This window comes from Trichechus manatus, unplaced genomic scaffold, assembly GCF_000243295.1.
Source record: "Trichechus manatus latirostris isolate Lorelei unplaced genomic scaffold, TriManLat1.0 scaffold00037, whole genome shotgun sequence".
NCBI lineage: Eukaryota > Metazoa > Chordata > Mammalia > Sirenia > Trichechidae > Trichechus > Trichechus manatus.
Window position 1 is genome coordinate 11,125,199 of NW_004443973.1, and position 27,948 is coordinate 11,153,146.

The 27,948-nt window shown below is 36.4% G+C and overlaps 1 protein-coding gene across 3 annotated transcripts in view; it reads right to left on the reverse strand.

Annotated features, from left to right (window-relative positions):
• MAP3K20 (mitogen-activated protein kinase kinase kinase 20) overlaps nucleotides 1–27,948 on the reverse strand; it is a 224,619-nt gene that overhangs the window by 81,989 nt on the left and 114,682 nt on the right. For all 3 annotated transcript variants that reach the window (XM_004375500.1, XM_023730563.1, XM_004375501.2), the window contains exons 4-8: nucleotides 25,874–25,975; nucleotides 21,042–21,107; nucleotides 16,899–16,927; nucleotides 16,638–16,775; nucleotides 6,949–7,035 (exon numbers count right to left, since the gene is read on the reverse strand). In XM_004375500.1, the coding sequence (XP_004375557.1) occupies nucleotides 6,949–7,035; nucleotides 16,638–16,775; nucleotides 16,899–16,927; nucleotides 21,042–21,107; nucleotides 25,874–25,975 (422 nt within the window). The remainder of the gene's footprint in view (nucleotides 1–6,948; nucleotides 7,036–16,637; nucleotides 16,776–16,898; nucleotides 16,928–21,041; nucleotides 21,108–25,873; nucleotides 25,976–27,948) is intronic.

Consider the following 27,948-nt stretch of genomic DNA (forward strand, 5'->3'; position numbering starts at 1 on the left):
TAAGATGTAAAAATTATTTTTTAGGTCAAGTTTTTATCTTTTTCTAAAGTATCATCAAGAGTAGGAGATTAAGTTTTTTTTTAATTTTATTGTGTTTTAGGCAAAAGTTTACAGTGTAAATTAGCTTCTCATTCAAAAATTTATACACAAATTGCTTTGTGACACTGGTAACAATCCCCGCAATGTGACAACATGCGCCCCCTTTTCCTTTACACCCCAAGTTACCCATGCTCATCAGTCCAGGGAGAAGATTAAGTTTTATGAGGTCATCTATATTAATTAAGAAAGTACTTTTGCTACTTAGAAAAAAATAACAAATTTTATATAAATAAAAATCCAGGCATTTTTAAAAATAGAAATTTTACTGCCAGAACATTCTGAATAACCACTGATTGTTTTATTGAAATGACAAGGCAAGTATCCATATCTGTAACATTTTTAAGTTTATTAGCATTGCCTTCTTAATTTCATGCCTTCTAAACCCTTAAAAAAAAAAAAACCCCGCTGCTGTCGATTTTGACTCATAGCAACCCTATAGGACAGAGCAGAACTGCCCCATAGGGTTGCCAAGGAGTGGCTGGTGAATTCAAACTGCTGACCTTCTGGTTAGCAGCTGTAGTTTGTCATAGCTCTTAACCACTGCGCCACCAGGGCTCCTCGAAACCCTTAAGGATTCACTTTTTACTTTGGAAAATTTGTTGTTGTTGTTAGTGCCAACGCATCAGTTCCAACTCATAGTGACCCTACATACAACAGAACCAAACACTGCCTGGTCCTGTGCCATCCTCATAATCATTATGCTTCAGCCTATGATTGCAGCCACTATGTCAATCCATCTCATCGAGGGTCTTCCTCTTTTTCACTGACCCTCCACTTTACCAAGCATGATGTCCTTCTTCAGGGACTGGTCCCTCCTGATAGCACGTCCAAAGTACATAAGATGAAGTCTCGTAATCCTCGCTTCTAAAGAGCATTCTGGCTGTACTTCTTCCAAGACAGATTTGGTCGTTCTTTTGGCAGTCCATGGTATATTCAATATTCTTCACCAATACCATAATCCAAAGGCACCAACTCTTCTTCGGTCTTCCTTATTCACTGTTCAGCTTTTGCATGCATATGAGGTGACTGAAACTACCATGGCTTGGGTCAGGTGCACCATGGTCCTCAAAGTGATATCTTTGCTTTTTAACACTTTAAAGAGAGGTCTTTTGCAGCAGATTTGCCCAATGCGATACGTCGTCTGATTTCTTGAATGCTGCTTCCATGGGTGTTGACTGTGGATTCAAGTACAATGAAGTGCTTGACAACTTCAATATTTTCTCCATTTATCATGATGTTGCTTATTGGTCCAGTTGGGAGCACTTTGGTTTTCTTTATAGTTAGGTATAATCCACATTGAAGGCTGTAGTCTTTGATCTTCATCAGTAAGTGTTTCAAGTTCTCTTCACTTTGTGCAAGCAGGGTTGTGTCATCTGCATACTGCATAGAGTTCATCAGTCTTCCTCCAGTCCTGATATTGAGTCTTCCTCATATAGTCCAGCTTCTCGGATTATCTGCTCAGCACACACATTGAATGAGTATGGTGAAAGGATACAACACCGACACACACCTTTCCTGATTTTAAACCATACATTATACTTTTGTTCTTTTTGAATGACTACATCTTGGTCTATGTACAGGATCCTCATGAGCACAATTAAGTGTTCTGCAATTCCCATTCTTTGCAATGGTATCCATAATTTGTTATGATCCACACAGTAGAATGCCTTTACAGAGTCAATAAAACACAGGTAAACATCTTTCTGGTATTATCTGCTTTCAGCCAAGATCCATATGACATCAGCAGTGATATCCCTAATTTTACATCATCTTTTCCAATGTACTGCTGCAACTGTTTTTGAATTACCTTCAGAAAAATTTTACTTGCGTGTGATATTAATGATATCATTTAATAATTTCCACATTCTCTTGGATCACCTTTCTTTGGAATGGGCACAAAGATGGATCTCTTCCAGTCGGTTGGCCAGGTAGCTGTCTTCCAAAACTCTTGGCATAGACGAGTGAGCACCTCCAGCACTGCATTTGTTTGCTGAAACATCTCAACTGGTATTCCATTAATTCCTGAAGCCTTGTTCGTCGCCATTGCCTTCAGCGCAGCTTGGATTTCTTCCTTCAATACCATCGGTTCTTGATCATATGCTACGTCCTGAAATGGTTGAATGCTGACCAATTCTTTTTGGTACAGTGACTGTGTGTATTCCTTTCATCTTCTTTTGATGCTTCCTGTGTCGTTCAATATTTTGCCCATTGAATCCTTCAATATTGCAACTCAAGGTTGAATCTTTTCTTCAGTTGTTTCAGCTTGAGAAATGCCAAATGTGTTCTTCCCTTTTGATTTTATAATTCCAGGTCTTTGAACATTTCATTATAATACTTTGTCTTCTCGAGTCACCCTTTGAAAACTTCTGTTTAGCTCTTTTACTTCATCATTTCTTCCATTTGCTTTAGCTGCTCTACATCCAAAAGCCAGTTTCAGAGTCTCTTCTGACATACATTTTGGTCTTTTCTTTCTTTCCTGTCTTTTTAATGACCTTTTGCTTTCTTCATGTATGATGTCCTTGACGACATCCCACAACTCATCTAGTCTTCTGTCATTAACGTTCAATGCATCAAATCTATTCTTGAGACGGTCTCTAAATCAGGTGTGATATACTTGAGGTTGTATTTTGGCTCTCGTGGACTTGTTTTAATTTTCTTCAGCTTCAACTTGAACTTGTGCATGAGCAATTGATGGTCTGTTCCACAATCAGCCCCTGGCCTTGTTCTGACTGATGATATTGAGCTTTTCCATCGTCTCTTTCCACAGATGTAGTCGATTTGATTCCTGTGTACTCCATCCGTCGAGGTCCACATGTAGTCTCCATTTATGTTGCTGAAGAAAGGTATTTGCAATGAATAAATTGTTGGTCTTGAAAAATTCTATCATGTGATCTCCTGTGTCGTTTCTGTCACCAAGGCCATATTTTCCAATTACCAATCGTTCTTTGTTTCCAACTTTCACATTCCAGATCACCAGTAATTATCAATGCATCTTGACTGCATGATTGATCCATTTCGGACTGCAGAAGTTGGTAAAAATCTTCAATTTCTTCATCTTTGGCCTTAGTAGCTGGTGCATAGGTTTGAATAATCATTGCATTAACTGGTCTTCATTGTACTATGGATATTATAATATGGATATTATCCTATCACTGACAGTGTTGTACTTCAAAATAGATCTTGAAATGTTCTTTTTGACAATGAATGCAATGTCATTCCTCTTCAATTTGTCATTAACAGCATAGTAGACCATATGATTGTTAGATTAAAAATGGCCAATACCAGTCCATTGCCTAGGATATTGATCTTCAAGCATTCCATTTCATTTTTGACGACTTCCAATTTTCCTAGATTCATACTTCCACATTCTGATTATTAATGATGTTTGCAGTTGTTTCTTCTCATTTTGAGTTGTGTCACATCTGCACACGAAGGTCCCAAAAGCTTGATTCCATCCATGTCATTAAGGTCAAGTCTACTTTGAGGAGGCAGCTCTTCCCCAGTTGTATTTTGAGTGCCTTCTAGTCTGAGGGGCTTATCTTCCAGCACTGTCAGACAATGTTCCGCTGCTATTCATAAGGTTTTCACAGGCCAGTTTTTTCAGAAGCAGACCACCAGGTCCTTCTTCCTAGTCTGTCTTAGTCTGGAAGCGCAGCTGAAACCTATCCACCATGGGTGACAATGCTGGTATTTGAAATATCAGCGGTAGAGATTCCAGCAGCAAACTGACAGATGAGTGGTGGTTGTAAAGTTTAATAATGCTTTATGATTCTAATTTAATAGGATTTAATGTAGAAAAAATAATTACCTAAAGATCTTATTTCATTATTGAGAATTTAGAAGCAAAGATTTTCAGGTATAATCTTCAGAATGCACTGATTTTCCTTATAGTTGCAAAAAGCAATCCAAGTGGTGAAACTGAATAAGGTCTACAGTCTAGTTAAGACCAATGTACCAGGGTCGATTCCTTGGTTTTGACATTGTACTATAGCTACATAATACGTAACCACTGGGGGAAGCTGGGGGAAGAGTACAGGGGAATCTTTGTACTGTATTTTCAACTTCCTGCTCAGTGGTTAAGAGCCATGGCTGCTAATCAAAAGGTCAGCAGTTCAAATCCACCAGTTGCTCCTTAGAAACCCTATGGGGGTAGTTATACTCTATCCTATAGTGTCACGAGTTGAAATTGACTCGACAGCAATGGGTTTGGTTTTTTTAAATAGGTAAGTCTATAATTAGTTCAACATAAAAAGTTAAAAAAAAAAAAAAAAGCAATCCTAATACTTGGATATGGGTACATTATAGGGTGACTAGATCACATTTAAAATGCCTTCCTAAAAACTTAAACAGGCCATTCTTTATGTAAATGAGTGGTTAAGAGCTCAGCTGCTAACCAAAAGGTCAGCAGTTCAAATCCACCATCAGCTCCTTGGAAACCCTATGGGGCAGTTCTACTCTGTCCTATGGGGTCGCTCTGAGTTGGAATCGACTTGACGGCAATGGGTTTGAGTTAAAAAAATACAACTTCCTCTTTTCAACCCAATAGCTAATATCCATTAACTGAGGATATTCCAAAGTAAAAATAAAATAATCAAAGGTTGAAGGAATTTTGTAAATTAGATTTATTTAGGTTAAAGTCTCAACTCTATTAGGAAATGAAGTTATCATGACAATATTGGGAATACCTTAACGTTACGTAAGAATTTGTTTCGGAAATGAGTGTCTCCATTTATGAGGTGAAATGGAGATGTCCTTTTGAATGACGACAATGAAAACTACACCTAAACTTAATTTCTACATTTTTGACAAATAAATAGTACGCAGAATGAGAACAAACATCCTTGTAGTATCTGATTTTTCTTAAATTCATTATAAAACTGAGAAAACTTATTTTACCATGTGGGTTTCTTTGAATTTACTATTATACTTAATAAATATGGCATAGGAGGTAGTTGGGTACTCTTCATCAGTTATTAGCTGATCATCAGATCATATCATGGATTAAACAATAAGCTGGGGGAAAAGAGGAAGGTCATTTCTTCACTGTACAATGTTCAGGAGGTTTTAAAGGTTATATATGAGTGATTCCCAACCTTCAATTCAATTATCCAAAGGCAGCTTCTAAAATCATTTTTCTTTTCAGCTTTAAAAATCTTTGACAGATACTCCAAAGTTTTGAAAATGTTTTAGATTCACATTTATGCTGCCATCGTTTAGAAAAAATATTATTTTAAAACACTAATTATTCTATATTATACATATGTGGACAGTCCAGTTAGCTTTAAAAAAAACAAAACTTTCTTCTAGTTTATCTGGAAACAATTTAGAGGGAAAAGATTACATTGGGTGGTTTGCTCCAAAGTCATAGAAGGTCAACAATTTTCTTCAGTTTCATTTGTAAACCCAGAACCAAATGTCTAATCATCTCACTAGCAAAAGAAACAGAACAGAAACAACTGGGCTCTCAGATCATGAAAATATCAGTTATCCTGTGAAAGGTGTGTGGTTTGATTTAATAGCACACCAGGAATTACTATCACATTTAATTAACACTGAACCACTCCTGTGAAACAATGAGTAAGATGCATTCTTGAATGTAATTCCGTTCCATTTTTTTTAGATTGGCAGGTTTCTCCCACCCTGCTCAGTGATCACAAACATCTCATCCATTCCCAATAACCAGGAGGGCAAATTAATAAGGTAACTCTGGATTATGTGATCTAAAACATGGAAACTTGGCTTCTCCTAGTCAACAGCAGTTTTTTCATTAATCTAGTTTGTTCCTGTACTCACATGGGGATCAGATCAATCCAATTCTTTTAAAGCACTGAAAAGTGAATATTTTTATGTATTCATTGTTTTGGCAAATTATTTTATCTTAAGGTTGCACTCCCACCCTTTGTGGAGGGCACAGATATGATCTGGAATTGAAGAAGTTTTATGAAATAAAGTTGTTTTGCATTGCAAAGACAACCACATGCTTCCATTTCATGATCTAAGTTCTCATAACACCTTGATACTGGATGCTTCATCCTTATGCTGAGAATTTCCATGGCTGTGCGTTTCAGTCACAATTTTAAACCTTTCAAAATGTAGTTGCTCTCTTTGATATGAATGTACCATGTTCTCTGATGTAGGCTCATAGGTCCAACTAACTGAAAGCCTCAATTTGTGGGAAGAAGAAAAGCGAGGCTGGGGACACAGCACAAACGGTGTTTACGCCACTGAAGTTCTTTTGAAATGGAAAGGCTCTGCATGAAGAAGCGAACAGTTATGCCACTGCCTCGCCAATTCCAGTGAGAAGCTCATCTTCAATGTAGTGTTCAACGTAGGTGGCAAAACTGTAATTTTTCCCTTTTCTGAAACTATTTTTTCTTCTTTTATTTTTGAAATTCTCATCTAAGCGACAGTTTCTTGTACTATAGTGACTCCTGCTGGGAGAGGTAAGTTGAAGTAGCTGAAGGTCTCTTACAGATATATCAACTCCCGGCCAGTAAAAAAGATGTCCTAAACGCAGGAGATGGAGTTAAACTGTTCCCCTACCTTGGACGCAATGGCTTCTTTCATCACTAAGAACAAACCCCTAGGTTTTACAATTGAGACTGAGAAACTAGTACAGTACTTGTACAATTTTTGATCTACAGCATCACGACGTGAAGCTGCAACAATTAGATGTAAAGGGTCCATTCATGAGGAATAACATCACTTTGACCCTTTGTGTTAGCTCCTACTGCTAATCTTTCCATAAGCGTGAACTTACTTTCAATTTGAAGAAGATGAAAAAGTCTTTTGCAAAACCCCAATACTGTTTTCTGATCTATGTACCTGAATGTAGAAACGTAGTCTTACCTCGTTTTTTTCCACTACAAGCCAAGCTACTTGTAATCCTTCCAAACCTTTAAAGGGGACCTCCCTTGTTAGCATCTCCCAGAGAACCTGGAACAAAAAGAAAATGGAATTTTTATTCTTCTACTTTACATTTTGATATATTACTGAATTTTATCTAACATTTAACTGCATCCAATTACCAAACACGACCAACCTCATCTGTAGAAACTTGGGCAAGACATACATATTCATGCACAGGACTCCTTCCATATATTATATTATAGACTTTTAATGCACTTTCTTATAAAGAAAAAAAGAGGTTTAGAGATTAGAAGATCTAGAGCCAGACTTAAACTAATAAGCCTGAGTGATTTAGAATTCTCACGTATTCCCCAAAATTAAATTTTATATTTTTTTAGTTGTAATGCTTTCTACTCTCAATCTCTGATAAATTTCTCTACAAGACAGTAACAGGGAATTCAGAAATATTTTTAAAGGTTCACTAATAGTCTCATCAAAAAAATCGAGCCCAAGAGCCAAATCACTGGTTAAGCCACTTAACCCACAATGGTATAGACTTGCAAAATCGTAACATTTAGATTTCGTGTTTTGGAGAAATCTCTCTCAAACTGAGTTAGTCTAGGGGATATTAATATATTCATTTTCATCTACTTATAACATAGTTTATTATACTATATTCCAAAATGTATTAAACACTTTATGTATGTAAAAGCTGATTGTGTGTATGTGTAACTGTATGTGTTCAACCCTTGGCAATATTTGAAATTATCATGATTAATAAGTATGAACTGGAATGCCAAAATAAAGCAATGATGCAAGGAATGCTGAGAACTGCCACCTATTCTGGTTTCTCTTTACACACAGAGAATGAGATTTGTATGCTCAGTCACTCCGTCTGTTTATACAAATGGCCGTCAAAAACTTGAGTCTACCAATACTTTGTAAAGGGCAAAAACGATTCTAATTTTATCAATAATAATTGTAATAATAACAACCACCACCATTTATTGAATGCTTATTATGTTCCAGGCATCTGTTAAACCCTTTGCCTATGTTATCATGATTAATATCAACCCCACCAGGTAGACGCTATCCTCCTTTTATAGGTGAGGAAACTAATTCTTAAGGAAGTTAAATAACTTGTCAACAGACACTCAGTTATCAAGTGGCAAAGCCAGAAGTGAATTTGCTATCTCACTTGGAAAGTCAAGCTCTTAACTCCATGTAACTCTAGAGGAGTTACTAGATTCACTAATGTATCAAAAAGCAGGTGGTATGACACAAGAAGATACAGTCTGAGAGAGAATGTAACATGCCATACTTTAGGTATGGGGTCATGGCAAGAAAAGAACTCAGCAGATTTGATTTAGATTTCCCTTGTTCTGAAAACAAACAAAAACCTTTTTCTAAATAAGAGTGTAGATTGAGGGCATACACTCTATCGAGTCAAATCCTAAACCTCTAACTCCATAGCCACTGTTGCCTCAGTCGGTGCTCAGTCTTATTCAAGCCACAACATGTTAAATGAATTCTGGCTAATACTGAAGATAATTAGCAGGAAAATCAGGGAAATTGGCAGATGCTGCTCAAGCGGGGGAGAAAAAAAATCACTGAAGCTTCTTTGGGCTTTTAATCAAGTGTGTAAGGTACTTCTTTAGAAGAGCTACTGAATAATTCTATTTGAGTCACAGAAGTGATTAGGAAAAGGTAAGGGGTACCCCAGAAGGGGACAATTTTAGCTAACACTGTAAGTGAGGGAAGGGTAAGAGGCAGAACAGGTATGTGGTCACCCTGGCATACCACACTGCCTGCACAGGGGAGGAGGATGGGGGCAGCAAGACTGCTGAGCAGGAAATGAAGCCCCTCGATTAGATACAATTACCACTCCCCTGGTGCTGGGGTGGAGGAGGAGAAAGGCCATGAAGAGCAAATAAATTAATGATTTGGTATTCCTAAGGAGAAAGGGAATAGCGAGTCAGCCTCAAATAGATCAAATGCCCCAGATCCCAAAATGTTCAGATAAGCAGCCTTGTGCCTCCTCCTTTCTAGTCTAACCTCCATGCACAACACTGCACAAAAAAAAAAGAAGAAGAAAAGATTGAGTTTCATGAGGTAAAATGCAAAACCAAGAGTTGGGAAATAGCACAAAAAAAAACAACAAAAAACAAAACTGATGTGATTCTTTATTCCAAAATATTCAGATGGAAAATGTCTAAAATCTAATAAGATCAGGGTTATATTTCTGTTTAAGAGTTCTAACCCTGGAAAAATAAGGCCATTTCATTTTACTCCCTCTCTGTGGCTCTAAAGAGCTACTATAGCTGAGGGAGTCACTTGACGGGTACACAGCTGTCAGAGATGGCATCATTATCTGCTGTGCTCTGACCCTGTATGAGGTCCTTAGTTTAAGTCCAGTATCAGCACATCTCACAATTTCCTATTAGTTATCCAGATTCACTAATGGATCGAAAAGTAGGTAGTATGAGACAGGACAACAGTTTTTTCTGTACTAAACAAAGTGACATGTGGCACAAAAAAGTTAACTAACTTTGTTTAGGAAGTCACTTGGAGGTCTAAAAATATATTAAGCTATGCCTGAAAATATCAGTTATGGGATGCAGGCCAAACATTATTGTGATCTTTCACCTTAAAAATATTTTCCAACCCATTTTATACCGAGAAGTCCTCACATTTAAACTGCACTCACAAGGAAAATTTCTATTTTCAGTTTACAGAATAGAAACTTGGACAAGGCTGTGTAGTTTTCCTGCCTTTTCTTTTACAAACAATGGAAAGTCATTACCTGAGCCCTGGTTGTTCTGGAACACAGCTCACAGACAAGTGAGGCAGCAATGCTCTCTCTTAAGCCACTCTATTTTTAAAGCTGGTTTTGGCTGAGAAGCTTCTAAGAAGGTCTTTCTGCATTGTCATTAGGATAGCTTTGTTTTTAAAGGGTGGCTAGGCCTTGTATTCTTAGAAGGCTTATTCTTTCAAGATTTTTGCTTTTCTTAAGTCTTATCTTTATTGTGGATGACATACTAAACACTCCTGGTTTTGGGCCTTCAAAAGAAGTCATCAGCAGGGGGTAGAAAAATCTCCTATCTTATGAAATGGAGAGAGAAACAATTGCCTGCCTCGCAAAGTTTACCAGCTTAGAAGCAAGGATCACAAGACCACTTCTGGCATTTGCAGTGCATTTATTTTAAGGCTGTACTTCTTGCAGCCTTAAGGCTAGTTATTCTTGCCATGTGTTAAGAAGCAACACAAGTTTATCAAGCTGGGAAGCGACTAGTTTTGAGAGTAATGGGGGCTCAACTCTTACAGCAAGTCTGAAAAAATAAAAGAACAAAAAGCAAAAATATATTTAGTTTTGGGGTGTGGGTTTAAAAAAAAAAGACAACTCTTTTTCTTCTTATGGTCTTATTCATTTGTGTATGTGGCTGCTGTGGGGGTGGGGGTCCAACAAGCACAACAGATTCTTAATGAATTATGAACTATGGGGTATCTTATGCAAACAAATGATTCTACTTAAACAAGAGGGTCCTGGCTACTCACCTATTTTTGAAAGGTCAACAAAAATTCTAAATAACTACACTGCTCTCCTAAACAGCTATCATTTTCAAAGTTTATGGACCACAGAGTTTTTAAACTAACATGGCCTCTACCTTAACAACTGTCCTGTCATGCTCTTTTATGTAATATCTACTTTGAGCACATGATTGAGTCTTCATTTTTCAAAAATTTTGATTATTTAAACAAAAAGGCTGTAGGAAGCACGCGTTGTATTTTTTCCTTTCACCAATGGTGTTCATTTAGAACAGAATGGGAAGAGGTCAGAATGAAATGAAATCCTGAATTCTAGCTTATAATTAAATTAGCATGTGTACACTTCTCTGAATGGAATTCTGCTGACATACCTGTTTGGGTAAAGGTAGCCAGGATTTTAAGTGAACCTCTCTCTTCAAGATAGTTAAGTAACAGATGCTGTTTTAAAATAAACATATTCACTAGAAAGGCATTTTTGTTTCCACAGGCTAAGAGAAGATTCTAGTATGAACCCAGAATTGATACTCAAAAGTATGTGACTGGCGTAAACAGTTTCTGAAGGGCAACATCTAGTGTGTAAATATAGAATACTGGAAATATTCAGCAGCTGCCTGTAAAGTTTGTTTCAATAAATTAAAATTACTTGATAGAATTATTTGTTAAATTTCTCAAAATAAATAAACAAAACAAAACAAAGGTAGAGTCAGCAAACAAGTAGATAAAAAACCTAATTAGCAGAGAAACATTCTATCGAAAAGTAGTGCACAGTCATTTGAATGAAAAGCTTTTTAATAAAATAAACTGAGCATTTGTAGCTTCTGAAGAGTTGACTTATATTTAAGGATTAAACTGCATGTAAGAAGGGTCTGTGTGCAATGAGTGAAAAGGATTTTTAAAAGATACAGGAAAGGACCCGAAGCTCTGCAAACAGAGGCTTCTTAACATCTTTTATAGTTTACGTGTGAAAAGGAATTTGTTCTTGGTTACTGGTGAAGATTCTACTCCAACTAAGGGAAAATAAATCTGTTGCCGTCGAGTCGATTCTGACCCATAGCGACTCTACAGGACAGAGAACTGTCCCGTAGGGTTTCCAAGGAGCAGCTGGCGGATTCAAACTGCTGACCTTTTGGTTAGCAGCTGTAGCTCTTAACCACTGCACCATCAGAGCTCCCCATAAGAAAAAACAGACTGGTGCATTTCACACCAAAATCCTTGGCAACTGTAAGGCTTTGAATGAAGGCACTGTAAAGTTTGTTTCCATAAATAAAAGAATACTGAGACCAAAAGTTCACTCTATACAGAACTCATAGTTGTATCTTTGGATCAAAAATTTCTGAGATACTTAAATTCTAAGACTAGGAGAGAATATTAAAAGTAAAAGCACTGTACATGGGCTTGTAGAGTTGAATGTGGAAAGGAGCCTCAAAAGTCTTCTAATTCATAAAAATGTGAAAAATAATTTTAAAATTATAACCATCTAAATGGGTTTATGTATGAGTACATGCAAGCAAAAGAGGTGAGAACTGTAGTGTCGTGTTGAATCAGCATGAGCTGTCAGCTGGAACACTGACTAAAGGAGCCGTGTTCTTTAGCCATATTGCTTCTCTTGCATTTCCTCTTGTTCTACAACAGGGTCTGCAAAGTCGGCCTGCTGCACAATGTAGAATGATCTTTACATTTTTAAAAGGTTGTAAAAAACAAAAAACAAAGAAGAACTGGTGACAGAGATTATAAGTGGCCCTCAAAGCCTAACATATTTACTACCTGGCCACAGAAAAAGTTTGTCGACTCTGTTCTGCAAGATAAAATGAGACACTGGTTCCACTGAGCAGGAAAAATAAATTTTAAATTATCCTAAAGTTGGTGTCTAGCATAGTATCTGACACAAGAAATAAACATTTGTTTAGGAATGAAGGGACACATTCAGGGTCCCCCAAGTGGAGAAGCCCCCTACAATGACAGCCCTCTGGTTGACAAGGACTGCCACAAACACCCAGCTCCCGAGCAGGTTTTTAGCACCTCACTCATAAACATGAACAGACAGTCAAAGATCATCAACCTTTTCACAAAGCCCTATACCAGAGAAGACCAAGACTTAAACAAATGGAAAGGAAAAAAAAAAAAAAAGAACTAGGAGGAAACAGGATCAATTCAATGACTAGAAAACAACATTAAAATGTAGGAATTAATACCTTCAGAGATGAGAGAAAATACTGCATTCTTAATTCAAGAATAAGATCAGTTGGACAGCCAGGAGAAATATTCAGAGAAAAAGAAAGAGCTTTTAAAATTTTATTTGAAAATTAAACAGGATTGGAGGATAAGGTTGAGAAAAATCTCCAAGAAAGCAGAGGGGAGAGATGAGTGGAGAGACAGAATAGATGAAAAAAGGTAAGAAAATTAGATGCTTAACTTCTGATTAATAAGAATTCTTGGAAGAGAAAACAATGGAGAGAATATTAAAAAACAAAAACAAAAAAACCACCCAGAATGAATAACATCAAGTCTCCAGATTGAGGAGACCCTCACCACATTCCAGCACAATGGATGAAAGAACACAAGAAACACAGCACTGAAAACTCATCCCTACGGATAAAGAGAAAACGCTAAAGGTTTTGGAAAGAAGAAAGAAAAAAAAAAAAAGTCACACACTAGGAACTGGGAAATGTTACAGCAATACTGGAAGAATACAGAAGAACAAAACTTCAAACTGTGGGGGGAAATTATTTTCAACATAGAATTATAGACCCAGTCAAAATGTCAGTCAAATGTGAGGACAGAAAACAGAAATAATCAGATGTTCATAGTTTTAAAAATTTACCCTCAATGTACCTGTACCAGAAAACTACCAAGGAATGTGATCCATAAACAGAGGGAAAGAATTAAGTACCAGACAGTGTAGGACCTGGACAAAGGAGATTCTGTCATTGAAAGAGTGAGGGAACCTTAAAGATCCCCAGATAAAGGGACAGAGGTACTCTTGGGTGACAGCTGTGGGGAAGCAGCACTAGGCTGCCACTAGTCCCAACAGGAACAGGTGGTCTGAGAGCTCCGGGATGTCAGCAAGAGTCAAGGGAAGTGAGGGAGTGATGCATCTGCTGGAACTAATGGGTGTTCCCCAGCTCTAGTGGTTTCAGTTTGGGAATGAGCTGGTACACAGAAACAAAATAAGAGTCCAGAAAGAGACCTACACGTATATGGTCAATTGATTTTCGACAATGTGCCAAGGCAATTCAATGTGGGAAGAATCATCTTTTCAACAAATGATCATATGAAAAAAAGAAAAAAAAGAATTCAACCCTACCTTACACTATGTACCACCACCCCAAAATTATCTCAAAATGTAGTATAGAACTAAATGCAAGAAGTTAAATCTATAAATTCTAGAAGAAAATACAGTAGTAACAAAGGGTTTGGCAAAGATTTCATATGACATAAAATGCATGAACTATAAAAAACCAAGCAAGTGAAAAATAAGTTAACTACTACAGGGAAAGCAAAACATTTTACACAATAGAAAGTATGATCCTACTACATTATAAGGCTCTGCTGTGAACAATATTTACATAGTCATAATAATGGAGACGCTGCATATCAACTTAAAAACTGTGATGAAATAATACTGAAAGAATGAGGAACGGAAGACTAAAATCTTCAACAAAATAGAAAGTGAACAAATAATGTCCAAAACTAAAAAACTAGTAAGTAACAACAGAAGCTTATAATTTAAGGATATGGGTATCAATAACCCCAAAACAGCAGAAAGATTTGAATATAGCTGCCTCTGGAGAGAGGGAACTGAGATGGATGTTGTGGGACAAGGATGCTGCTTTTGTCCTGAGTTTTACAGTATTTGTTTTTTCTACTACCTAACTAAGTGTACTGCTTGGCTACAAATAAAATAAGTTAAAAAATAAAAAAGAAGAAGGAAGGAGCTTCGTAAGTGAAATACTCTCATAAAAAGTCTTATATTAGAACAAATTCCATTTTTAGAGTCCCCAGCAAATGGTTTATATGATAGTTGGAATGTAGTAACTTTGACATAGGAGATAAGTTTTAGAATCTAGTCTCTTATGTTTTTTTCCTTCTTTGAGAATGATTTGATCACTGTCTATAATAGTTTATAGCCTCCATTCTTAGAAACATCCACAATTAAGGGAAATTAGGTATTTGGCCCAATGCCACTGTTATCTTCTAACCTTTAAAATTCTAGCCTTTAGCCAAAATTATATATCTCATTGTTGAAATAAATTTTTCTACAGCCAACAAATTCGTCTCTATTATATTAATTTGTTGTACATAAGATGTTATGATTTAGAAGAAGTTAGCCAGTTGAAACAAGCCTAAAACTTAAGTAATGAAGCCAGCAGTAAATACCTATAGACTGATTAACTGTAAAGAAAAAGGAATGTGTTTGACAATGTTGATCTCCTCTTGTGTCATCATGACTACCTTCAGTCAGAAAACACAAAAGTTCAGGGAGAAGAGACACAGTGACTGGGACCCAAATTAGTTTCTTTCCCCATTACTGTGACGATTTCCTTTTAAGAAGTAATAACGTAAGTAGAGAGGGCATTGCTTGGGAGATGAGGCATAGAGACAGAGAGTTCCAAACACAATTTTGGAGTTTTTAAAGAATATACAGCATTTTGGGAGATAAACAACTTATCCCTCAAAAATGCAACAAATGAATTCCTTCTTCCACCAAACAACTATCCCCCCATCTTCTTTCTGCTAACGTAAGTATAACTTCTCTCTCAAGAATGATCTGCCTCTTCCACACTCGAGGGGTGGAAATTAGGCTCTACTTTGGAAAGGAGGTATATCCAAGAATTTGTAGACTTATTTTAAAATTACCACACTCTTCAAGAAAGGTGTGGTCATGAGACATAGTTCAGGATAAGGAGAAGGCATTGGGTAGGGCTTCTGGGAAAGCTTCTGAAAAGGGTGGGCATGCTTGGCTCGTCTGCCCTTTCCCCTTTCCTACTGTCTGGACTGGCCATCTTGGGGCAATGTGGCACTTCTGAGGATAGAATCAAGCAGTAACGAGAATAAAAAGAAAACAAAAGGAGCTTTAAACACTGTGAGGCCACTGTAAAAGCCCTGGCCTCCCTACTTCTAGACTGATGTAAAAAATAAATGGTTATCTGGTTTAAACCGCACATACACACACACAAAAGAATGATCTGCCTCAAAACTCCTCCTCCAGAAGCTTCTGTTACTTAACTGATTCATTCCCCTGGTCTCTATCCCTTGAGCATTTCCAGGCCCACCCCAACGTTATTCTGTTCTTATAAGTATGTTGCTTTGTTGTTATTCCCATGTACTATTACTACTAGTTGGTGTCAAGTCATTTCTGACTCAAAGCGACCTCATGTGTGTCAAACAGAACTGTGCTCCATGGGGTTTTCAATGGCTGATTTTTCCGAAGCATATACCAGCCCTTCCTTTGAGGTGTCTCTGGTGGACTCTAACCTTCAACCTCTCTGTTAGCATGTTAACCGTTTATACCACCCAGCGACTCCTATTCTTATGTAATGCCTTAGATTCCTATTTCAAATAGTCACCACTACTTGGTAAGACTTTTACCAACTATGACAAGGCCATGTACTCTCCAGAAACTCACTAATCAGAGTTTTGTAGATAGCTAACACTCAAAAATTTCCTGTTAACTAACTTCTTTGGTAGATCTACTGGTGGTTTCGTACTGTTTGAGCAATTCATTACAATGAAGTCCTGTTCCAAAAGCCCCATATTTCCACTGAATTACAGGGATACTCTACAGTCACATTTCTACCCAGAAAAGCACATTCCTCAGGAGTGCATTAGCTACAACACTATTTCAGGTTCCATCTAATCTGGTTCTTGGAAGTGGCACTGGTTGCTTCTCAACACAGGACAAAATATCTCAAATGCAAAAAAGTGATCAAAGTAAATATTTTAGTAATTTTCACTAAATTAGTAATATTTTAGTAATTAGAAAGTGTTCTCCATTTTGTCACTGTTCCAGGCATTCCACCAGAAACAGCATCAGAACCTTAAATAAACCTGTATTAAATTATAAATGGCTGCAGCTAGCTTCTGAAAGTTGGTTACTTTTTGTTAATTTCTTTTAAGCAAGAAGAAATGAGAAATGAACTTACCACACCATAGGAATATGTGTCGCAAGTTTCAGACACAGGGAGACTCTGGATAACTTCTGGAGCCATCCATGGGAAAGTTCCAACCAAGGACATGTGTGTTGTATGGTTATGAAACCGAGAGGCGCCAAAATCGCAGATCTGGGGGAAAGTGAAACAGGTATCACTTTCTACTTATTAACTAATACAAGAATTGTCAGTCACAAGAATCTACGTCTAAAATCTCCAAATACATATTTTTTAAATGAAAAGAAATAGCCCTACCTTTAGTATTCCATCGCCAGCTATGACAACTAAAAAAAAAAAAAAAAAAATACATTATGACAATCATCTCATTTGTTTTTGAAATGTCATCCTGAAAAAAACTGTAAATCTTTATTTCTAAGCTCAGTCTGGCATAATGAAAGGTAAATCAAAGATATACTGCATTGAGGATTTTGCAAAAGGGAGCTGATATTAAAAAACAAAACAATAAGTTAATTCCCTGAGGTGCTGATTTAAAAAGGTTTTCAACACATTTGTCTGATCCATATGCAGTACTGTCCAGTAAAAAAAGGCACAGAGTAGTAGTGGTCATGAGAAGCAAATTTTTACCTGGGTTCTGCTACTAGACTGTCAATGTCATACTGAGGATGTTATTAGCATAATTACTTCATGGCAATTGCTTTTTATGGTATATATGGTTTTCCGCCCCATTTGAAGAGTATTTTTCTTGAAGGCAGTGACAAAATTTATTCATTCACTTATTCACACATTTATTCAACAGGCACCTACTATGTGCAAGGTCATGTGCTAAACTGTGAAGAGAAAAGTGAGCAAGACTGGTGTTGCCTTGCTCTCATGGAGTTTACAGTCTTACAGGAGGGACAATTAAACAAGCATCTACAATAAAGTGGGATAAACTCCTTAATGAGAGAAATGGAGTGCTATAGAAACAAAGAGCAGGAATATCTAAGGCAGTTTAGGAAGGCCAGAGGGTTTCCTGGAGGAAATTATGCTTATGCTAAGACCTGAAGAACAAATAGATATTAACCAGAAAGAGGAGAGCTGGGGAGGAAAGCAGTTTTCTAGGCAGAAGAAACAGCCTATGCAAAAAGTCAGGAGCAGAGAAAAAGGCATAGCGATTTTGGAAGGCAGGAGCCAGGTCAAGAAGAGCCGTTCTGAGATATGGAAAGCCAAAGGATTTTCAGTGGAGTGAAATGATCAAATTTGTACTGTGAAGACTGTATTAGAGAAGAATAAACTGGAGGCACAGGTGTCTCCACTAAACACAGGTTGTTTAGTCCAAAAGACAGATGTGGATGCTATGCTAAGGCTGTGACAAAGGACAGGAGGGAAGTGGACCAAATGAAAAAACATTTAGGAGGCAGATCAGCCAGGTTTGATAAATAATTGGATATGGGAGGAGAAAGAGGAGGAGTCAAAGAGGAAATCAAATTAAGAGGCAGTACACCTTAACAAAGGTTATTTCACTGCAACTTGTCAAACCACAACCAGCTAAAGGATGGTGTAAACTGCTGAGAATCATGGGAAACATGTGGTTTGAGGAGAGTGACCAATCAAGGTCACTGAGTTTCTCATTGCTTAAGCTGGCAGTGAGGTCTATCAAGAGAAGTCCTATCTTGCTGAATTACAAATAAAGTTATAACACTAGATTAAGATATCCTTGAAATCTCAGTTCACATGATATTCTTCTCTGTTTTTTCAAAGCCTAGCACAATGCCTGAGAGGTGCTTAATAAATACTTCTCAAACAAACACATAAATAATGAGTGAAAAAAAAAAAGAGGCAGTACTGCATAATGGAACCAAACTAAAATTAAAATCCATTTTTATTTAATTTCTGGCTTGAGAAACTGGTATTGCCACTCACTGAGAGAGGCAATGGAGGGAAAAAAAAATCTTGTTTGAGTGGTGAGAAGATGAAAAGATAAGTTTGGGACACAACACATTTTAGGTAATACAAAACATACCTGTGGACGTGTCCCATAAGCAGATATATTTATATATTTATCATTTTGAAGGTGAGGAGATCTGTCTGGGCGTGTATATGAAGATGGGGCTAAGGAGTGGGAGGATACACAGCACAAGAGGGGAAGAAACCAAGGGTAGAACTCTGAAGAACTGTTTCTGGTATTTCTTTTGTAAGCTACACAGTGTCTTGAACATGGGAGATGATCAATTTACTTATTGGCTGTTACTGATGATTTTGGTAAGTGGGGGAAATAACCTTTGCATGACCTAATTATGTAGAAACAGCCTAAAGGTAAATGTGATATAATAAGTAATAAGCTGTAAACATTTTCAAATACATATATATATAGTATTTCATGTGGTATTAATACTATAAATATTATACCCAGTTATTTCTGAAAATACATCTATAGCTTTTTTTATTTAAATTTTTTATCATGCATTAGGTGAGAGTTTACAGTGCAAATTAATTTCTCATTTGATAGTTTGTACATAAAGTGTTCCATGATGTTGGTTTCATTCCCCATAATGTGTCAGCACTTTTCCCATTTCTCTCCTAGGTTCCCTGTTTCCTTTCATCCTGATTTTCTATCCCTTCCTGCCTTTTCATCTTTGCTTTTGGGCACATATTCTCCTTTTGTTCTCATATAATTGATTGTTCTAAGGAGCACATTCCTCTCGGGTGTTATTGTTTATTTTATGGGCCTGTCTATGGTTTGGCTGAAAGGTGAATGAGAATGGCTTCAGTTCTAGTTCAGAAGGGAGTCTTAGGGCCATAGTCTCAGGGGTTCCTCCAGTCTCTGTCAGATGAGTAAGTCTGGTCGTTCTTGTGAATTTGATTTTTTGTTCTACAATTTTTCTCCCACTCTGTCCAGGACCCTGTGTTCATCTACAGCTTTTACTCATTTTAAGATTAACAAGAGCTCATTTAAAAATTAACAAACTAAAACCTAGCATTATAAAAAATAAATAACATAGAAAATGAAAGAGTCTTTTTAGTCCCCTCTCCCGGGGAGAGGGGGCTACTAAAAGTTAGGTCTATATTCTTTTAGTGTTTATTTGTTTTCTTAACAGATAATTACACAAATTGTGATTTTTAAAAATGGGGACATTCTCTATCGTTATACAGTCCTTATAGTGATGCCATGGCAAAACCCATAACTTACTTAAACATTTTTCTCCCGTAGGGTATTTAGGATATACCAATAAAATACATTAAAAGGAAAGAGGTCAAAAACTTTAGACTGAAATTCTGAGTATGAGCTGAAAATTTAAAAGTTGTAAAACTGATATTTTCTAATAGATTCTAGATTATTCACTAATGACTTCCTGTTAGCCAAGTATATATCCAAAGTGTTTAGTTCCAGGAAGCTTATGTCTAAGAAGAGTCAAAGGATTAGTGACGATCTAGAAGAGGAAAAGGACAATCAGACAGTGTAGAGTCGCAGGGTCACACAGACTTCACAGCCCTGGGTAGGAGCAAGTACAGCTGGTCAGTTCCCTGGTCCTCTTGCTCCACTTGCCATCACTACCCATTCTAAGGACTGCACAACTGGCATATACCATTTTGACTGCAGTGATTTGAAGATTATGTAAAGATAAATAGTTCTTCTCCTCTTTACTTATAAGACTCACTAAGAAAGAGTGAAAACAATTAATTGATAGCAAGATTTTTTTAAAAGTAGCAAGCTCCAATGTTTACTTTAGCTAGTCCTGGATAGCTAAATCATCCTACTGCCTTTCTCCATTAACCTTCAAGTGACGTAATGGAATGCTTCTGCATTCTCCTACTCGAAAGTAATGTCTAATCCTGCAAGTTGTTTTAAAATACTCACTCTAAATTATAAAATATATGATCATAAGTAACTTTAGAAAGTACAGAAAAAGAGAAAGAAGAACAAGAAAGCCTTTAGTTTCCAAACTCCTAAACATGCAGACCATTTATGGGTACTGCTCCAGGTAATATGGGCATGACTGACTTAAAAAATTTACACCAAATAATTCAGAAGTCTCAAGAACAAAACTCACATTGCTAGTAGAGAGAACCATCTAAAAACAAAAAAACTAAAAATACATGGCTACACACTTTGATCGAGCGATACTTCTTTTAGAAAATCATTCTACGGAAATAATTAAGGATGTGCTGAAAAATTTGGTTGAAAGGTATTAAGCGCAACATTTTTTATCATAGAAAAAAAGTAAACCATCAAATACTCACATTCTGTGCTACATCCATACAGTGAAATACTATACAGCCTCTTCAAATAATGTAGAGAATCCTGACATTTATTGACAGATGAAAGATTTTCATGGTATCAGTGATGGGTCAAAACAGAAAGTTATAAAAGCTATGCAGACTCTGATTTTTATTTCTATATATAGGTACATGTATTTGTAATAAAATAGGAAAAATAAAAATATGTGACTACGTTACCATTTCTTGACTTGAGATCTCTGTGAATGACTTTGACAGGAGCTTCCATATGTAAGTAGTGCATTCCTTTTCATTCAAGGAGGAAGAAAAGTCTATTAGTATTATTTTTTCAACATTGCATCACTACCTTTCTAATTTAAACATCAGTCTTATCTTTCATGTGTGTCATGGACTGAATTATGTCCCCCCAAAAAGGTGTGTATCCATTTGGCTAGGCCATGATTCCCAGTATCGTGTGGTTGTCCTTCATTTTGTGATTGTAATTTTATGTTAAAGAGGATTAGGGTGGGATTGTAACACCCTTACTAAGGTCACATCCCTGATCCAATCTAAAGGGAGTTTCCCTCTGGAGTGTGGCCTGTATCATCTTTTACAAGAGATAAAAGGAAAGGAAAGCAAGCAGAGAGTGGGGGACCTCATACCACCAAGAAAGTGGTGCTGGGAGCAAAGCGTGTCCTTTGGACCCAGGGTCCCTGGGTGGAGAAGCTCCTAGTCTGGGGAAAGACTGATGAGAAGGCCGAGAGAGAGAGAGAAAGCCTTCCCCTGGAGCTGATGCCCTGAATTTGGACTTTTAGACTACCTTACTGTGAGGAAATAAATTTTTCTTTGTTAAAGCCATCCACTTGTGGTATTTCTGTTACAGCAGCACTAGATGACTAAGGCAATGTGTTTGCAAAGAATTCAGTAGCAGACGCTAAATTCATGTGTTCTATTCTTCCATGATTGATAAAACAGAGGCAGAATATTTCTACATTGATATGCTAAGTAAAATTTATGTGCTTTAATTTGATTGTGGGAAAAGCTAGCTTCTTACAATACCTAGTAAGGACACCTTAATATTCTGGAGTCTGCGATGAAAATAGTTACTCAACTGGAAGAATTAAGTGCTCCATGACTAAGGTATTCCACTACCAACTGCCTTCTAAATAGCCAAATTTCTGACCAAGGTTTTCAGTTTTCATTTGGATATCTGCAGTTACTCAGTGCAGCCTGGTTTATTTTCTCAGTACTCATTCCAGCAAAGCTCTGGGAGTGGAGGTGGGGGTTTGTTGTTGCTGCTGTTAGGTGCCGTCGAGTCAGTTCCAACTCATAGCAACCCTACAGAACACAGCAGATCTGACTCATAGTGACCCTATAGGACAGAGTAGATCTACCTCATAGGGTTTCTAAGGAGCAGCTGGTGGATTTGAACCGCCGACCTTTTGGGAAGCCGCTGAGCTCTTAACCACTGCGCCACCAGGGAGGTGGGACAGGGATGGGGAATTAGGAGGATTCATTAGTTATGGTTGGTAAAAAATTTTATGATCCTCAGATAAAAAATATATCATACTTACAAAATATTTTATTCTTTTTTATAAGGATAAATCTTTGAGATAATCTACAATTTAAATGCCTTCCAAAATTCTTTCCAACATATTTAGGTATATATAGCCTAAGCAGAGTTTTCACACTTTGAATTAAAAAATTATACGTTAAAGACACATACTGCATGTTTACTTCCTTAGCAGTATTCAACTCTTTTTCTGTATTTATGTATTGTCTACTCCCTTAGAATAAAGAAAAAGTACATTTTTCTACTGAAACATTTCCTCTCCCTTTATTGCACAAGTTGTTTTTTCTAAATAATGAATAAATATGCCCTCAAAATCAAACAGGTTCCTTTTATTAATGAAGTATCCTCATGAATATAATGTATTAATTATTTATTTTTAAAATAATCTATTACTCTTTTACTATTCTGATGTTTGTATATTGAAAAATCATGAAAGAACAAAGTAAAAAAAAGTATGAAGATATCACTAAAAAGAGTTAACAAAAATATCAGTAATTTAAATGATCTTAAACACGATGTAACTGGAATAAAGAAAACCTCTTTTCTAATATGAAGTTCTACATCTACCAAACTGAAAATTCAATTGCTACAAATTGGGTAAACCAAAAACCCAACCTGATGCCACTGAGTAGATCCCAACTTATAGTGACCCTATAGGACAGAACAGAACTGCCCCACAGGGTTTCCAAGGAATGGCTGGTGGATTTGAACTGCCAACCTTTTGATTAGCAGCTGAGCTCTTAACCACCACGCCACCAGGGCTCCGCAACTTGGGTAGCACTTAACAGACTGAATTTCATAGTTACCTGTCTCTCACTTTAAAATCAAATTCCTGAATAATTTTTCAGGTAGAATCTTTTTAATTCATATTAAAGGTATAGAAAGATAGTTTCTACAATTGTTGACAAGTAAAGATTTCAAAAAGAAAAACTCTGTTAAGCACATAAGCTTTAAATACAGGCAATTTCTTCCTCATGGCAGATCTTATTATGAGAAAAAGTACCATAATTATTTGGGTACAATGTATAGTATATACTTAAAGAGTACTTAGTATATATAGACATGGTAATAATCACAATCACATAAAATTCTATTTGTTTTTATACTCATCTATAATTCTGCCTTATTTTCATTGCAAACAATAAGATGACTGAAAAATACCTTTCTCAGTTTTAAGAAATTCAGCATTTCCTAAAAAAAAACAATTTGACAGGTGTCATTGAGGAGACTTTGTGGAAGATTTGGTGACCATCTTGAGAGTGGATCCAGGTTTATCTGCTCCTTTTTGATTGGTTCCTTTTATTCACTGTTGATTATCTTATAGCAATTTCAGGCCCACCCTCCACTCCTCTTCCCACTCAGAAATAAGAGGATCATTTTTTTGCTTTGAGGAAGTATCCTTTGAGCAGTAAATGTTATTAAGTAAAGTTTATTTCGAAATGCATGAATCAACTCTTATTTGAAATAAATTATTCATTCTTTGATTTCTCAACATATTGCTTCAGTGTCAACAAGTCTCAAACAGTGGCTTTGATCATGGTCAAAATGAAAGGTACACAGCTGAGTCTGAAACAGAATCAACAGAATTAAGCCTTCCTATTTGACCTGAAAGTTCTACACATAGCTATCAGAGTAGGTTGAAGCCATTCCTAAAGCACTGATTTCTCTTTTTTTTAAGACCACTTTAAAGGAGTTTTAATGTTAAAAATTACTCGTGACTATAAATAACAAGCTTCTTCTCTCACTCTTTTTACCTGAGGTCAAACATGCTAGAACCAGCCACACAAAAGTGATTTTATCACAGTGTAGTTTAGAACACTGTCTCAAGGTACACTTCCATTTTCTCCTTCTCCATTCTTTCTTTATCTCTGCTTCTAGTTTGCTACTTAGTTCTGCTCCTTCTCTTCCTGTCCTTTAGATACAGTGTGCTCATGCTCTTGAGAAGCCTCAGAGAATGACTGAACCGATCCAGAGTCAAGAGACTCGCCGGTCAGACAAGGACTGGTTGGAGACAGGACCAGGAAGGAAGAGGTTTGCAGGCTGGGAACCAGGGAAGCTTAAGTAGAGCACAGCAGGAAGCAGAGTGACTGATAGCAGTTGATTTGTTTGCCATCTATCCCTTCTAAGTGCCATTAAGTAATGACATGGGTATAACTGACTAAGCACCCTAAATGCAGATGTCTGCAAGGTGAAGTGGTATAAGTGAAGGCTGCCTGTATATGCATATACATTTATGTGACTGTATTTCCACAATGCTTCACAGTTCTCAATAATAAGACATCACCCTGTGTGTAAACAGGTGGTTCCTGTGTACTACTGACATGAAGAGAAGTGACCGTGATGTTACATGAAAATGTCTTGAAGAATATAAAATTTTAAGGCTAGTTTGAGAAACCTGGTGTATGAATACATGATTAATTAGCGCAACCAAAGCCGTAAGTACACCACTGTAAACGTAGAGTTTATTATCCTTACAAGGTAATGAAGTATCATTCAGCAGCAGCACCTAGTATGCAACTTAAAAACATTTTTCTTTCACTTTCCTTATTTGAAGAATTTGTCAGGTGTTGATGAAACAAAGCAGGCAAGGTAATTCTCCAAAGGAACTTTGCTACCCTTATTAAATACTTAAATGTCATTATATTTGCTTTGTAAAGAGATGCTTGTAAGAGAATAGAGTAGTAAAATGCAAAGGAGTTAACTGCCCCAGTAAAACTTGGACACACTTGCTTTCCAGGGGTTGCTAGAATACAAATGTAACTATCAATACACATTATTTAGATCAAGTTGTTTCCAAAGCAACTTTGCCAGTTGTAAATAAGACTCAGAAATGTTCAGTTAGGAAATGGAAAAAAAAAGATAAAAATACATGGAATTTGAATGGTTTTAAAAACAGTTATGCAGGAATTTATTAGGAAAAAAGAACGGGGCACCTTGTTGGCTAATATTTTAGGGATTTTGTATACTAAAATTATTTAATTTCCAAAGGTGATTTCCAAGTTTATAGTAAATATGAAATAACATCTGAATTACTTTTATATGGCAGGAACAATGAAAATTTTTTGGCAAGTGATTACTATTTTTAGCATATTACTACGTATACAAAATGAGCAGAACTAATCCTACAATAAATCACTTTTTCTGGGTAGTGAGTCTAAGCAGAGACTTGCAGAACAACAACAGAATTATGGTCCTTCCATAATTCTAGTCAACGACAATGTCACAAAACATGGAAAAAACTGCTGCCCTGGAGCTTGCTGATTTTGTTGGAATTAGATTTTAGAGAAAGAAATAGAGGAAGAAGAGAAAAAGAATGCAGAAGTGGAAACGCAATGACCTAAAATATTATCTGTACAGTAAGCTGCAGAATTCTTAACTACTTTAGTCTGAAAAAAGAACATCTAAAGACACAGAATAACAAATGTTCCAACATGGTTCCCATCTCAGTAAGGGAAATGCTCCCCACCAGTTCTATGAGAATACAATGAAGCATCATTACCTTTGGCTACATCAGTTGCCCAGGTCATAATGTGATCCATGTCCATCTCTTCACTTCTATTACTGTTAATGTAATCATAGAGTGATCCCAGAGAAGCATATTCTATTTTAAAAGGAAAGAAGCATACAAATAAAACCAAGTTGTATTTCAGAAATAAGACCTTATATTTTTCACTGGAAAAATGTGTTAAAGAACTTAACAAAAGATATCAAAAGTATATAAAAAATTATTTCATTCTGTAGTGTCTGGACGTTAATATCATCCTGGAAAATAATCTGTCAAAGACAAGACCATTAACATAGAATGAACAGTAAAACTTTACCGGAGGATGAAATGAAAAATCAATTAAACGGAACCGAGAAACCCAAAGTAGTATTAGAAGAGTGTCCCTGAACAAAAGCATGCAGGTATATACAGATGTTTCTTTAAAAATTCTTATTCTTATTGAATAATGTTAAATATGTAAGCCACAGAGCTTATGTGACAATATATCAAATAAATCCTTGTTGCATCGGGGTTTAGAAGATTCCTCAAAATTTAAGCACAAAAGGCAAATAAAGCCAGAAAAATCCTTTTTTTTTTTTTTTAAAAAAAAGGCTTTATTAAGGTACATATTATATACCACAAAATATGTCCATTATAAGTGTACAGTTCGATGGTTTTTAGTGAATTTACAGAATTAGGCAGCCACCACCACAATCCAATTTTAGAACATTTCTATCACCCCAGCTCCCTCATGCCTGGTTACAATTAATAAATACTCCTATGCTCTGTTTTCTTTCTCTACAAATGTGCCTTTTCTGGACATTTCATATAAATGGAATCATATAATATGTAGTGTTTTGTATCTGGCTTCTTTCACTTAGGATAATGCTTTTGAGGTTTATCCATGTTGTAGCAAGTATCAGTAAGTATGTTCCTCTTTATTGTTGAATAGTATTCAATTCATAGTATTGTATGAATTTAGCACATTTTGTTTATCCATTCACCAGTTAAATAGACATCTGGATTGTTTTCAGTTTTTGGCTATGAATAATGCTGCTATGAACATTCATTTGTGTACATTTCTTTGTGTGCAAATATGTTTCCATTTCTCTTGGGTAGATTCCCAAGAGTGGAATTGTTGGGTCATATACTAAATTTACGTTTAACTTTTTAAGAAACGGCCAAACTGCTTTCCAAAGAGGCTGTACCCTTTTATATTCACATCAGCATTGTAGGGGGGTTTCAGTTCTCCACATCCTCACAAACACTTGGTATTGTTCGTCTTTTTTATTATAGCTATTCTCATAGGTATAATTCCAGTGGTAACTCATAGTGGTTTTAATTTGCATTTCCCTAAAGACTAATGGGAATCCCTGGGCGGCCCAAAAATTTAAGTGCTCAGCTGCTAACCAAAAGGTTGGTGGTTCGAGTCCACCTGCAGCACCTTAGGAGAAAGACCTAGTGATCTACTTCTGAAAAATGAACCACTGAAAAACCTTAATGGTTCTATTCTGACAGAGATGGGGTTGCCATGAGTTGGAATCAATTCAATGGCAACTGGTTTGGTTTTTTTTTTTTTTTTAAATGACTAATGATTAATCACTTGTATATATTCTGAAGAAAAAGTCTATTTAAATAGTTTGCCCATTTTTAAATTGGGTTGTTTGTTTTATTACTACTGAGTTGTAACGGTTGTTTCTTTATTCTGGATTCAAGTCCTTTATCGGATATATGATTTGCAAATATTTTCTCCCAATCTGTAGGCTTGTAGTGTTGTCCCTTACTTTTACTCCTAATTTTGTTTCTGCTGTCATTTCATTTTGTTGACTTGGTTTTGATTTTTTTTTTTTTGTAGTTTGCTAAGGTTGTTTACTGATTTAAGAAGTTTCTTTATTTCTGATACTGGCATTTAAAGTTACAAATTTCCCTCTAAATACTGCTTTACCTTATCTCATAATTTTGATATGCTGCCTTTTCATTTTGTTTCAGTTCAAAATATTTTTAAATTTCCATTGCATTTTTTTCTCTGGTTATTTAAAAATGTGTTGTGTAATTTGCAAATATTTGGGAGATTTTCCAGATTTCTTTCT